At 37.4% G+C, this 14,523-nt stretch overlaps 1 protein-coding gene across 1 annotated transcript in view; it reads left to right on the forward strand.

Annotated features, from left to right (window-relative positions):
* Nucleotides 1-11,514: 11,514 nt before the first annotated feature.
* The window catches only part of LOC306772376 (noelin-2-like), a gene marked incomplete at both ends in the record, with an annotated part of 29,674 nt that continues 26,665 nt past the window's right edge, over nt 11,515-14,523 (forward strand). The window contains one exon of the mRNA XM_079261823.1: nt 11,515-11,658. Within this exon, the coding sequence (XP_079117949.1) occupies nt 11,515-11,658 (144 nt within the window). The remainder of the gene's footprint in view (nt 11,659-14,523) is intronic.

Consider the following 14,523-nt stretch of genomic DNA (forward strand, 5'->3'; position numbering starts at 1 on the left):
GGGATCGAACAGCCGGAGTAATTTAATAGAATAAAGAGCCATGGACACTTTTTACATGCAGGGAGAAAACTACATTCAAGACCACATATTTATAAGTTGATGTACCTAAAACAGTGTTGTCTCATTAAAACATTCATGCACTCTACGTCCATAGTTGGCACATTCAATTTAGACACTCTTACAGTGGACTCATGCTGTGTTATCACGAGAACCGCACCTGTATTGATTGTTGGCTTATTTTCAGTTACATGTTTTTCCATTTTCCTCTTTGAACAGTTTAAACTATGTCAATTTAAGTGATTATTGATTCATACTCCCAGTTTCCTTTTATATGCTATTCAACCCAAATATTGTGATCAATGAGTTGCCTTCTGAAAACAAAACAGCACCATTATTCTTCAGCTGCACATCCACTGTGTTCTTTGTTGTCAAACCTCAATTTGTCGTGTTTTGTTTAATGTTGTATTTTTGTGGTTATAATTATTTTATGTGGTTTACATCAATGAGTCACAACATTAAAACCATTAACTGGAATTAGCATTGATCATCCAGTTTGTCTTAAAGTAGTGTTTTCTGTTGGATAACAGGCCCCCTTGTCCCTAACGATGCACCTCCTGTCCATAAAAACTGACTCAATCATGACGGTGTATCCCACCATCCTTCAGAATCTGCTCAGGAATAACTCAATGAGCACAAAGATGAGGCCAAGAACTCCAGATCAAAATTTGATGGAGAATCGATGCGGTCCAATCCACAGAGACCACAATCAGCAACTCAGAGGAACTGAAGGATCTCCTGCCAGCATCCCAGTGTCAGAACGCCACAGGACACCCCCAGAGGTTCTGTGTCCGTTTCTTTTTGCTGAATTAGGAGGACTTAAACAACACTGTGGTGTAGTGGTTTTAATGTTTGCGCTGATTGATGTATATTGGAGTGTATTTCATCATGGTGCTATTATGTAGGTCCTAGTGAGTACAATTCTTTGTAAAAGGGATTTGGGGCAGAATATTATTGTGAAACTATGTTTTATATTTTTTACAATATAACAAACCAAACTGTGGTACGTGATTGCCTCGAGATCTTTCTTTGCATATTTGTTTGGGAGGTGATAAACACATTTTAATAAAAGTACATTATGTACATTTAAGTTAAGATGATAGTTTATTTGATTGAATGCAACTGTTTTTTGTGCTTTCCCATCACAGAAAAGGATGTGCCAGTTTGATCAATTTTCATGGATAGCAGTGTCAGAGAGTCAGTTCCATAAAAAATGATTTTAAGTTCCACTGACAGCAGAATTAACTAAATGATGCACTGATATCCATGGCCATCCTAACTTTTCTTGAGGTATAATGCTTTCTATTTCCAATTTCTTTATTATTATTTTTGGCAACAAGTGGTAGTTTAGTTGCCATTAAGTTTGGCACACATAATCCAAATCCTAAGATGTTTGCAATTTTCTGATTTATCTTCTAGTGTCACCAGCAGGTTTGTGTTCTCGCTGATAATAGATGCGTTGGCGTGTGCTTCCAGCTGTGTGTGGCTTATTTATAGTTCGGTGAAAATAACTCACTAACACAAATGAAATCCAAGGCCAAAGAGGCACCCACAGAGAAAAGCTTTTTGTATTAATTTCTGTTTTGAGGATACCGTCACACTGCCAGGATGGCAGAACAAAAGAAATCCAAAGAATTAAGATATTACCTGCCAAACCCTGCAGACTCCTTGTAGCTCTACAGTGCCAGCTACAGTGGAGCTGGGCAAGATTTCAAACTGACAGGAATTGCTTCGAGACCATTTTGCATCATGTCAAGTTTGTGCAGCCCAACAGTTCATAAAGTCAATACACCTTAAGTTTTAAACATGAAACCCAAACCTTAATCCTAAATGATTAAGCTAGTTTAATCAGAAATCATGCTCTCAGATCAGATTTTCTCTCTCGCATTGCCAACCTGCTGATGTGTTTTTCATCAAATCTGTACAATACTACAAAATCCATTCAGCAACGTTTGGTAGAAATGTGAGCATGCTTTGCTTATCTCAACAAGTTACTGACAGCCAGGTGAGAAGATGGCCTTCTTTTCAGTCTTTTAGGATCTAGTTTGAATGATGTTGCATTTGTGCACTTGCATGCTGTATTTGTGTGGATGTAGAATGATGTTACTTCAGCTGTGTTGTGTCACGTTTAAGGGTTTTTAGTTCTGGTAGTCTTTGGTCCTTGTCTTGTCATTTTAACTTCTGCCTTTTCTATTATATTTTATTGATTTTCCGCTCTTGTATCCTGTCTGCTTTACTTCCTGTTCCCCTGGATTCCCACTCAGTCTGTCACACCTGCTTCTTGTTTTTCATTAGTTTCCTCACTTTTTAACCCATAGCACCCCAAGGGTCTTTTTATGGTTTTGGCTTGAAAATTGCATACACAATACACAGAATTACATATTTCTCTGTGATTATAAATTCTATAGAAACCCTCTTAGTATGAAATTAAAGCTAATTCTTGTGGGATTTCATCAGAAGTGAAATCATCACCACAGATTCAACTATTTTAGAGTAAATGAAAACTGAACATGAGTAAATTTTCATAATTTTCTCTTCACCTAAATATTTTTTGCATTTCATTATATATAAAAGTCCTGCAAGTGTTCAGAGTTTCCCTGTTGCAACACATCCAAATCAAATCAACTGGCAGAGACTGACGTCAAGGTCAGCACTAGTCTGGCAATTAAGTCTGATGTGCGGCAGGTGTGTTGCAGCAGAGAAACTGAACACTTGCAGGTCTGCAGCGCTTGAGGACCGGAGTTGCCCACGCAAAGTTACACCTGTGTAAACGAATGTTTAGTCTTGCAGTCGGGGTTTAGGGTGGAGTTGGTTTACAACTGTTTTCCTTTGCCCTGTGCCAGTTCACTGTGTGCTTGCTAGTTAGTTTGTTGTCTCTCTGTCACTTAGTTTGTTCTCAAACCTTTGTTTATGTTAATTGTGTAGTCTACAGTTGAGTCTTTTGTTATAATTAAAACCTTTGTTTTGCCTTAATCTGCCTCGGATATTTATCGGTCGTGCAACTGAGTCCTGCCACCTCATCTCTTTGACAGATCTCAAAACGACAAGAGCAGAAACTGAGACTGGCGTAACTAAAAATCCTTAAGCCAGGGGTGGTCAACTGCAGTTCTTAAGGGCAGCAGTCCTGCAAGTGTTAGGATTTTACCTGCGCAACACACCACTGACTCAGACTTTAATAGCAGACTTGAAACTCTGCACAAGTCTTCCAAATTACCCACTGATTTGAGATTTGTTGCAGCAGGGAAACTTCCAACACTTGCAAGACTAGTCCTTGAGGAGAGGAGTTTCCGACCCCTTCCTTAAACCCTTAAAAATTCAATTTTCTGTTTTCTATTAAGATGTAGGTGTTATGCTGCTGTCAGTGTCAAGTTTAACATGAGTATGCTAAAAGCCAGTGAGATGCAGGAAAGAAAACCCCACTATGATTAAAGTATAGGTAAGTCATTTCACATTCATTAATTATTTTATTGAAGGGATTGAAACCTGAGAAATAAAAAAAACCCCAAAAATGTTTGTGTTGTAATCTGATTCAAGCCCAATTGTTTCACCCTGTGATGGACGGGCGACCCATCCAGAGTTTGCCCAACCCTTTTATCTGACAGCGGCTGGGACAGGCCCCAGCCCCTCCTGGAATCCTATGTGGGATCACAATGTGTATTAAAATTTAAATGGATGGATGCTTCAAGTATATTCAAGAAAGAATCCAAACTCTGACAAATGTTTTCAGGTTAAAAAATTGAAACAAAAAAAAAAGTTGAAAAGAACAGACAAACATGGGAAGAAAGAGAGATGTTGACAGAGAGTTACAGTAAATATTAAAGTACTAATGAAAGGCAAACAGATGTATGACTTGACACCAACAAAAAAAGCACAGCTATCTGAAAGCAAACTAATATACAGAGAAAACTAAACGGAAACCTAAAAAACAGATAGAATGAAAGTCTTTAGAAAAAGCTTATTTTGTTCAGTGGGGGTCATGATGAAATAAGTTTTTCCATTGATTCCTTTTGTCTATTGTGATGTTATTCTAAGATTATGTCATATTAATATATTTTGTATTCAGTTGCACATACACTTTTCATATTTGTCTTTATGTATTTGAGTCTTACTTTATTGCAGCTTAGTTTAAATTCTTGCTTCTCTTTGTCCTCTCGCTGCCTGCTCTGCTTTTGGATTTAACCAGACAGCTGCACAAATAACATTTCCAAAGATGCTGAAACTTTAAAGAGGATCAAATGAACAGTTAACTCATCCAGTAGAGTTTAGCTGCTAATTTTCAGCAATAAATTATGAATGGAGAGACATGAAGGTCATCATATAGTGTTAAAGTCAGAGTAGCAGAATGTAGCTAGACTAATGAGGACAGGCAAGAGCGATGCTTAATACTTTATTCTTTTGCCAGCTGGCATGCTACAGACCATAACATTAATAGTCATGAGACAACAACCAGTCAGAGCGCTCACAATTTTCAGATACAGAATACACAAGGCTGTTATCTAACTGAGACTGTTCCTGCTGTTCTTGAGTTTATACTTTTTCACTGTCCCAGGGAGCAGAATGGTTGCTAAGATGTTTTACATCAGAGAATAATTGTGTTCATTCAACAATATTAATGAACAGCAAATTCATTAACAGATATAACATGAAACTCGTGCAGCTAACTATGACTCGACAACAGCGGAAGAAAAATACATGATTTATATTTTGTAAAGTCTGATTCCACAAGCTGATGCAGACGAGTTATTGCCAACAAAGAACAGGTGATCTGTGGCTGTAATGGTTGAGAGGAAAATTAACTGGAGATCTAGGATCAATTTTATATTATATTATATTATATTATATTATATTATATTATATTATATTATATTATATTATATTATATTATATTATATTGAAAGGTAATCTCAGTTCAGGTCCCAGGTGCATTGATATGGAAAATCAATACTTGAAGGCAATGATCGTGATAGATGAAAGCAAGACTCTTAATTTAAGAATACCATGGTCTGGATGCCCATAAATTTGCACATACATAATCTAACAAAAGAAATTTGACAGGATTTGAGATAATATCACGAAAGAAATGTACATATCCTGTCTTGCTGTTGTTTACTACAGCAGAAAGCGAACTTCTGCTTATGATAAACAGCTCACTAGCATCAGGCCTTTCCCCCAAGCCTCTAAAGATAGCTGCCATTAGGCCCTAAAGAAAAGGACTCTAGACGCCTCTATAACAAACAACTACACACCTGTCTCTCACCTCATTTCTATCCAAGAAAGTTGTATTCAATCAGCTTTATGACTTTTTAAATGATAGTGTAAATCTTGATAAATTCCAGGACGGCTTTCGACATCATCACAGCCCTGAAGCAGATCTGGTTAAAGTCTTAAATGACATGAGTTCTGGTCAAATATCAGTTCTGATTCTGCTGGATATTATCACTGCTTTTGATACTGTAGATCACAGAAACCGGTTGCACAGACTGGAAGATTGGGTTGGACTTTCTGGAGTGGTTCTTAATTGGTTCAAGTTCTATTTAGAAGGCCGGAGATATTTTGTTGCATTTGGCAGCTGACTTGTGGAGTCCTTCAGGGGCCACTCCTCTTCTGTTTAACTTGTATCTGCTCCCGTTGGGTCAAAGTCTGCAAAACTTTAACATCAATTATCACAGTTATGAAGATGATAAACAACTTTATGTGTCTTATACTGTCGTCCAACAGACTTATTGTGTCAGTGTTTGCAGCAAATAAAAACCTGGATGAGAGAGAATTTGCTACAATTAAATGAACACAAAACTGAGATTATTCTGTTTGGTGGCAAAGAGAAGAGGATCAGCATTGGTAAACACCTGGAGACTCGAGCCCTGACTTTCAGCAGCCATATCAAAACTGCCATTGGGAGCTTTTTAACAACTCAGAAACATCAACAGGATAGAAAGTTTTCTCTCACAGAAAGACCAGGAGAAACTTTTCCATGCAGTCATCTCCAGTAGACTGGATTACTGTTGTGGTCTTTTAACAGGACCTCCGAAAAAGAGCATTAAACATCTGCAGCTTATCCAGATGTTGCTGCTGGAGCTTTAACTAAGATGAAAAGATCTGAACACATCTCACTAGTTTTAAAATCTTTACACTGACTTCCAGTCAATCACAGGATAGATTTTAAAACCCTGCTGACTGTTTACAATCCCCAGAATGGTTCAGGACAAGAATACATCTGTGATATGCTGAGAGAATATAAACCAAGCAGCTCATAGATCTAAAGATTTTGGTCAGCTAGTCCAGACCAGAGTCCAGACTGAACATGAAGAAACATCATTTAGCTCTTATGCTGCAAGCAAGTGGAACAAACTGCTCGTGGAGATTCAACTCTCACCAAATGTAGACACTTTTAAATTCAGGTTAAAAACATTTCTTTTCTCATGAGCCTACGCATGAAATCGCATGGTTACTTTGACCTGTAATTCAGTTTATGATTTTATTATGATTTTTACTGTTTGATGTTGTCTTTTATGTTTTTTACACCAACTGTAATGCTTTTAATGTTTTATGTGAAGCCCTTTGAATTGTCTGGTACATGAAAGGTGCTTCGCCTTGCTTAGTGGAAGGCAGACAGCTGAAATTTCAGAAAGATTCAAAGAAGTTAGGATCTTAAATGTTTGCAGCTGAATTTTTTGACATTTGAAGAAATTTATCCATTTATATATTTAATATTCATTATCAGTTTCACTCAGACTCTGAAGTGTATTCAAGCAGTAGTGTACTTTGCCATTGTCAGTGTAGTCTATTGCTCATCACGACTGACAGTACACTGAAGGAAAGAAAGAATTGGTGTCCTCTGACCTCAGCAATGCCTGCAGTTATCATATAACATCTATTTCTTTCCACTAAATTCCACTTATCTCCTCACTGAATTTAATCTGAGACGATTGCCTCCTTAATAATTTACAGCTTAAAAAGAGCAGGTGGAGCAGCTACTGGCGAAGCAGTAGACACCCTGGAGGTGAGTGAATGTGATCCATCTTTTTTCAGAACTGAATCAATTTATGTCAACCTTAACATTAAAAACATACATTTTTTTCAACATTATTTGACAATGGCTATCTTATGGCCACTATCTTGTTGTGTGAAATACCAAGGAACAGGAGAAAATAGGATTTTGGCTTTTAATCTGATAGTATCTTAATAGTATATTTAAAAGCTTAATATCTGAAATGCTGAAAGTTTTTAGGTCAGGTGCACAGGTCACATGATTTCATATTAATATCTTTGGGGCTTTCATGTAAGAACATCCTGTAGTGATACGGTTATGTATTCTAGATTAAATAATGAAATATTTGCTATATAAATACTATGTCATGGAAAATTCATATTATTGAGAATAATCTGCCCAGACGAGAGCATAAAACAAAGACATATATTTGAGGCCCTCATACAACAATCATCATTCTCCAACTCCTCCTTCTCTACACCTCTCATCAAATACTCACCAAGACATTTGCCAGTTCTCCAGTTAATGCCTGAGTGGCTTTCCACAGCTTGCAGCCAACACCAGGGCTCTGTTCGTCTCCCATAGCTAGAGTGGATTCACAGTCACAACAGTTCACAACCTTTGGGGTAATGAAGAGAGGTATTGCTGGCACCAGAGGAACCTCAGTGTTTTCTTTCTTTCCTCATGTTTTTGTCTGATTTGAGAGTCAGAACCAGGCGGACCCAAGGGAGAAAGCAGGACACTAATGGGTCCACCTGAAGCCCTTTGGTTGTTGCAGCTGCTGGTTGCTATCATCTCATGTAAGGTAAGTCACTGCATCACAAAACATAAACATATCTGTTTTCATTTCTGTACTTTAAAGCACACAAACAAACAAAAAAACTAAACAAATTAAAAACAAAACACACACTAAGAAAGGTTTTCCACTTACCACAAAAACCCGGTTGCAGACTCTTTCAGTATCATAAACTTAATCTGTTTCCATTTTCATATCTCACCAGGACACATTTCATTGGCAGTCAACCCGTATTCTCTCTTGGCATTTTCTCTAATAAATGTGTCCAAAGAGATTAACTGTTTCAGGAATCTGCAGCATAAGTACTGTCTAATGAAATTCACTGCCAGAGGAGTTCAAACCTCTGTCTTTCTTTCAGGTAATCTTCAAACCACATAGATTTGTTATAGTCAGTTTGGTACAATTATCCTCTTTTTAGTGGCCCAGTCACTGAAGCTGTATGAACTCTTTTGCTTTTATTCTTCTATTTATTCTTTCTTTTTTTTCTGTCCTATGTCTATACAGCAAAACCCTTAACACCTTAAAACATCCCAGAGTAAATCTTCATTCATTCAAGCATTTTCTATACTGCTTAATCCAATCCAGTGTCGTGCGGAAGCTGGAGCCTTTTCCAACTATTCCAGAGAAAAGCTTTCAAATATAATAGTGGCATTGCTTACATGTTAAGCATGTGAAATAAGATAAAAATTTTCTCCAGTGGTTCACAGTCTAAAATAGTTTTTTTATTCTCTTGTAAATTCTCTGGTAAATCCATTTTTGACAACTACTCATAAATTAAAATTTATCTGCAGGCTCAGTTGATCTCAGTTGGCAAATAGCTTTTTATTTTCAGGATCTTTATTTGTCCAACACAAATCAGTTTTATATTACTTAGAAAAATGTTTTTGCATGATGTACATGTGAACCTAATTAGACCATCTCTAACCATTTGTATGCATGTATAAAACTGTTTCGTGTTGTATTTACTGCACATTATTCTCTTCTCTAATGGGATGCATAAAATGTTTCTGAACTATGAATCCACCACTAAACGTTCTGCTTCAATGACAGCTCGTGTTGAAACAGTTTTCTTCATCACACTGTTTGCACTTTTTAAATCATTAGATCAAGGTGACACCGAACACATGATGAGTTATTGAGGTAATGTTTTTCTGTTGTGGTATATCCACCTCAGTTATTAGTTGTTATTTCAATTAGTAATTGAGATGAAGGAATTCGCATTGCATGCTTTTTGAATGTCCAACATGTGTGGCATAATATCAGCATAGCATGACATTTCTACATTTTCTATTAATTTCACTCAAAAGTTGAACATCCCTAACTTTTGTGAAATAGCTTATACTTTAAGATGATTATCATGACTTTTCTTTTGTTTTAAATTTTCTTATCTATTGCTCTGGGATGTACCATATTTTGTGACCACTATTTTCCCATCTAAAAAAACAAAAACCCAGAAAAAAGTGAGAAACAAAGCTGCCAGAGTCAGTGACCATAAATACCCTGGAAGTGTTAGATAGCTACCGCTTGGTTGTCATGTTGGCTCTGTTGCACCCCCACTCCACCTCCTGATGACTGTGTTACTCCTGAGTGCTGCGGATTGAAATATTCATGTTCATTCTGAATGTTTGCCGAGGGGGAAATTTATGTATAATCTATGTGTATCCTGCAGGCTCTTTGCAGGAACCAGAGGGGTTGAGCGTGTTTCTGCTGAAGTGAACAAAGGCATGATGAAATATTCATGTTGATTTGTTGAATTGTCAACAATTATATGTTGAAACCTGGAACACAAAAACTGGAACAGCCATGTTCTGCTGTAGAAACAAAGAAATCTTCATCTTGTTGCAAAACAGCTGAAAACATCACATTTACTAGATTTGATCAGCTGATAAAAAACAATCTGCCAACAAAAAGGAAGAATAAACAAACAACCTCACATCTGTCACATGGTTTGGGGTCCTAACTGTATATATATAAGAAGTACACTGACACTGTGCAGGTGATTAAATTAAATTAGCTTCACTTTAAGTGTGTTATGATTGTTGTGTGTTGTTATTGTCATCAAATAACGAAGTGAAATAATATAAGTGAAATGAAGCGATTCAACTTTGTTTACTTGGACGACATGTTTTTTGTTAACTAATTCATTTGATTTAACATTTTAAACACATTTTTTTCCCCTGTGATGGACGAGCGAGCCATAAAAACTGGTTTTTACCAATTTCAGTCAACAAAGCTGGTGCTGCAGTTCAGTCATTTGAGTGTGTCTTTTAAGGGCCTGCATTAAAGAAATTGCGTAATGAAAGTGAGTAAAAAAAAAAAGAGAAAAAATAAAAAAAGAAGGGCTTTATAAATAAATGAATAGCGTCTGCCATGTCCTACAGAGAGCAAGGGCCAACCAACACAACTCACAGCAGTTAATCTTTGTGCAAAGTGAGAAACTACATCTAAAAACTGTGGAGTTTTTCAATGTTCATACATCATGTCATTGTGATCTAAAAGAAGAAACAAATTCCTGTAAAACAACCAGTTTTTTCATGTTGCGAGTATCATTCTCAAGTGAATCATGTTTATACATGATTTAAAACTTCAAACCATTTCATTTGCATTTGCCTCCCAAGTAGACCCAAACACAGAAAGGAGCCATCACCAGGCTTTTATTTCAGCAATTCATTATCTCTAAAGAAATCATCAAGACACAAAACTAAATGATGATTTCTCTGTCCATCTTTACGTCTTCAGAAGGTTTGGTCAAATCTCATGTGACCTGCTTACACGCAGCTGAGCTGCATAGTTTACAGGTCTTGCTGGCCACATGGTGGCAGTGTTGCATTAGCATGTGGTCATTATGCCAATTTACCACACACATGCACACAGATAAAAGATCAATCCAGAGCAATGGGCATTTAATCAATAGAAGGAAAAGCAAGAGGGGCAACGGATGGAGAGGAGGTGAAAAGCTTGTGCTGAATACAGTGGGATGAGTGAGTTGTTGGTCAGGAAAGCAAATGAACACAAAGATAAGAGAAGAGGATGAATGTTGAATAGATGTGTGTGTGTGTGTGCGTGTGTGTGTTTGGTTCTTGCTGCATGCATTCTGTCAAATACATTTTAATCTAATCCAGCTCAACAGGAGTTTTTGGTTTTTGCTGCTGGGATGAAGACATCTATAGAGAATAAGTGAGAGTCTGAGGGCGAGATGTAGGGGTGTGTCTGAGAGAGGATGAAGAGAGGGAGAGGCAGAGAGTTAGGGGATAAATGAGAGAGCTGCGCTGGCTCAGTCACAACGCCTCACTGCCAGACGAAGGAAGGAGTCCGGGAAACACACATACACACATACTGATTTTAAACCAGCTGTTTTTATTGAAGCATCTCCTGCAGCCTGAGCCTGAGCGGTGGATGTTTGGACTTTTATCCTCACATGGAGGCATCTTGAGAAGATTTTGTATCAAGATTTATTCTGTAACTTGTGACGGAGGAGAGACTTCAGCAGTGTTTATTTTTTCAAGAAGAAATCCAGTTTCTCTCGCGGGGAATGTGCTACCTGTAGCATCGTGTTGTGTACCTGCCGTTTTTATTTTTCATCATGACTTCTTCCAACATTTTAGTCTGTGTGTGAGAGCGCAGTTGAGTTCCTGATTGTGTGTATGTGGTGTATGAATGTGTGTGAGTCAGGATGAGTGTTCCCATGTTAAAGATTGGTGCGGTGCTCAGCACCATGGCTATGGTAACTAACTGGATGTCCCAGACTCTGCCATCACTGGTTGGACTCAATGGAACTGTCATCTCCTCTGAAGGCACACATGAGCGGATTGTCAGTGTATGTATCCTGTACACATACACAATATACAAGCACTGTGTTTGAAGATAGTTTCTTAAGCAAAGTCTTGTATTGAATATTTGGTATACTATTAATTAATCCCCCATATTCAGTCAGTTTTGCATGTGTCATTTAAAATGCAGAGTACCTTCTGTCAACCTGCTCGTGGGATTATTTTATTTTCTTTAATGAAGGATAAAATGCTTCTTTCTGCAGTTTTGTTTACATAAACACCCACTCAAAACAACTGGTTACATTGGCTCTCTAAATGTGATATGTTTTGTTCATGATGAAGTCTGCCTTTTCTTTTTTAACAAATTTTATTTTTGTTCTTGCATAGATAACACACCTTGGGAGTGTTATCTAAGCAGCAAAAACATCTGCACACAAATATTCATAAAATGTTTGGTTACATATGCATCACCAGTCATTTTTTTGTATTTAGCAGGAAGTCTGCCTTTTCAACAGACTTAGAGCTAAACTTGTCAAATTTACACAAAATTGATATTCCAGGAATTGCACACATCATAATTTGCACTGTGGTGCAGAAAATGCATCAAAGTTGCAAAAAGACATAAAATGCAGATGAACTCAATTAGAAGACAGTCTGAGAAAGAATGCTGCAGGTTGGAAATGAGAAAAATAAGTGTCAGTGAATACACAACCATTTCTGTTAAAATTATGCATTGACAATGTATACATTCTATGCATGAACTAGAATACTCGTTAAAAAAAACACAACAATGTTAGACACACCCATAATAGGATTGGTCTATCTCTTACTTACTGGAGTGATATTTCTCCTGAGGAGGACTGACTCACCCCTGGGACAGCCAGCGATTTGATGCCCTAGCAACATCCTGGCAACCCCAGACATGTAGATTGACCACTACACAAACGTGTCTGAACCCTATATGTCATCTTTGTTTTTTGTATATACAGTATGTTTGTGTTTAATGTCTTACTCACCTCTATGCGTGATCACATTATGAGGACATGTTTCGCTTGTAGGGAAAAAAAGCAAGTCTGCTCTGTAAGTTATTTGATTCTCGGCTCATTGAACAGTTTCAGTCTTGGGTAATGGTTATAGCCCCTACAAAATTAATTTAGGTCAATGTGATGTTTTCTGAAGTAGTGGATACGTGACTGCGTGTATGTGCATAGGGCTTTGCATGATTTAGCTTTCTGGCTCAAAAGGCGCCCCCTCACACGGCTATGTAGTGGCACTTTGCAAGTTCAGCAAAGTACAAGCAGTCTCATGGAAGTAGACGCCTACACACAAATGGACACACACACACACACACACACACACACACACACACACACACACACACACACACACACACACACACACAGAAAGTGGATGAGGACAGATGGAGATGTTAGAAAGCTCCTTGAGAACAACGTTTATTCATATTTATTGAGAGAAAGATCTTTGAAATTGTAAGCTGTTGTCCTTGTGTAATCCAGCTCGATGGCTGTGTGGATTCAACTGTGAGCCAGAACACAGAGCTGTTGGTCTGTTGCATCTAAACAACCTTCTGAGAGTAACTCCAGCAGCAGTATCACCCATTTAAGGAATGTCCTGCTGAATTATTTGATCTGGCTATTGATCTGCTCCATAATGCAGTAGTAGGAGTCAGTTTTTCATTACTTTCAGCAGCATATATTAACATTGCATTTGTTAATTCTAGCCATAAATTTTTTTTTGTCTGTTTTTATTCATTCTGTCAGCATGAAGTGCATTTCTTTTTTAAAAATGATCTTTTAAAATATCAGTCCTTACTTTGAGTGTCCTTTGCTTGCAATGGTTGAACAAATGACTGAACACATGTAGTTTGTTTGCTTTATTGTTGATCTGTTGGTATTAGGTCCATCTAATTTAGCCATGTCCTTCAACTTACCTTAAGACAGCTGTATGTGCATCACAGGCTAAGAATCATCGGGCAAACACCATTTAGACAAAATTATTTCTGTGTAAAATGTTTAAGATTTTTCTTACCAACAGCTTGATCACTGCAGGAACATATCTTGTTTGTTCTGTTTTTCATTCTCTTATTTGCACTAATAACAATCATATTAGCTGCCTGTGTAGATTTTTATCATGTCTTTTTTGTGTGAAATTAACCCTCAGGTACTTAATGTCCTCCCCTTTTTAATTACATCTAGCAGTATGCACAAGGCATGCTTTTACTCTCCTCCTGTCCACATCTTTCAGTTCTTAATTTTCCCTCCCCTATGGATGGAACTTCAAGGTTAATACAGAGACCTAGCTGATTAATACATCCAATTTTACCCTCCAAGTCTCTCCACTTTGCATGTTACTTCTAAGGTTGCCTTCCTTCCAGCCTTCTCTTTTGTCATTATTCCTTTTTAGGGTTTGTAAAGCAGCCTCTTGGTCACAGTACTCTGACAGGCTTGTGAGTGTCAGCTGGAGCTCAGGATTCCTTATATTGTTCTAAAATGTTAACTTTAAATAGGTCAGAGTGAGGATCTAGTGAAACCTCACCATAATGAGCTTATAGTCTCATGTCTTCTTTAATATGATGTGCTGAGACGTGAATTCAACATTAAGACCGCAAGGAACAATTGCTGTCATCTTAGCACTATCTGATGAGATCCTAAATATCTTCCAAAAATATTGAATTCCAAAAATATTAATTAAAAACAGAAAAAGTGGGATTTTGTATGACAGCCTGAATGGCCTTTTAATAAAAGCCTGTTTTTTGTCCTAAGATCGAGCTTTATAAAGAAAAACCATGAAATGTGATGCATTTCTGCTCATGAAACAAAGTCATTTAACCTGATTGAAAGGGAATATAGATAATAGAACAAAACACTGCAGAAAATGGTAAAATTACAACA

Source organism: Telmatherina bonti, assembly GCF_933228915.1.
Source record: "Telmatherina bonti genome assembly, chromosome: 3".
Taxonomy (NCBI): Eukaryota; Metazoa; Chordata; class Actinopteri; order Atheriniformes; family Telmatherinidae; genus Telmatherina; species Telmatherina bonti.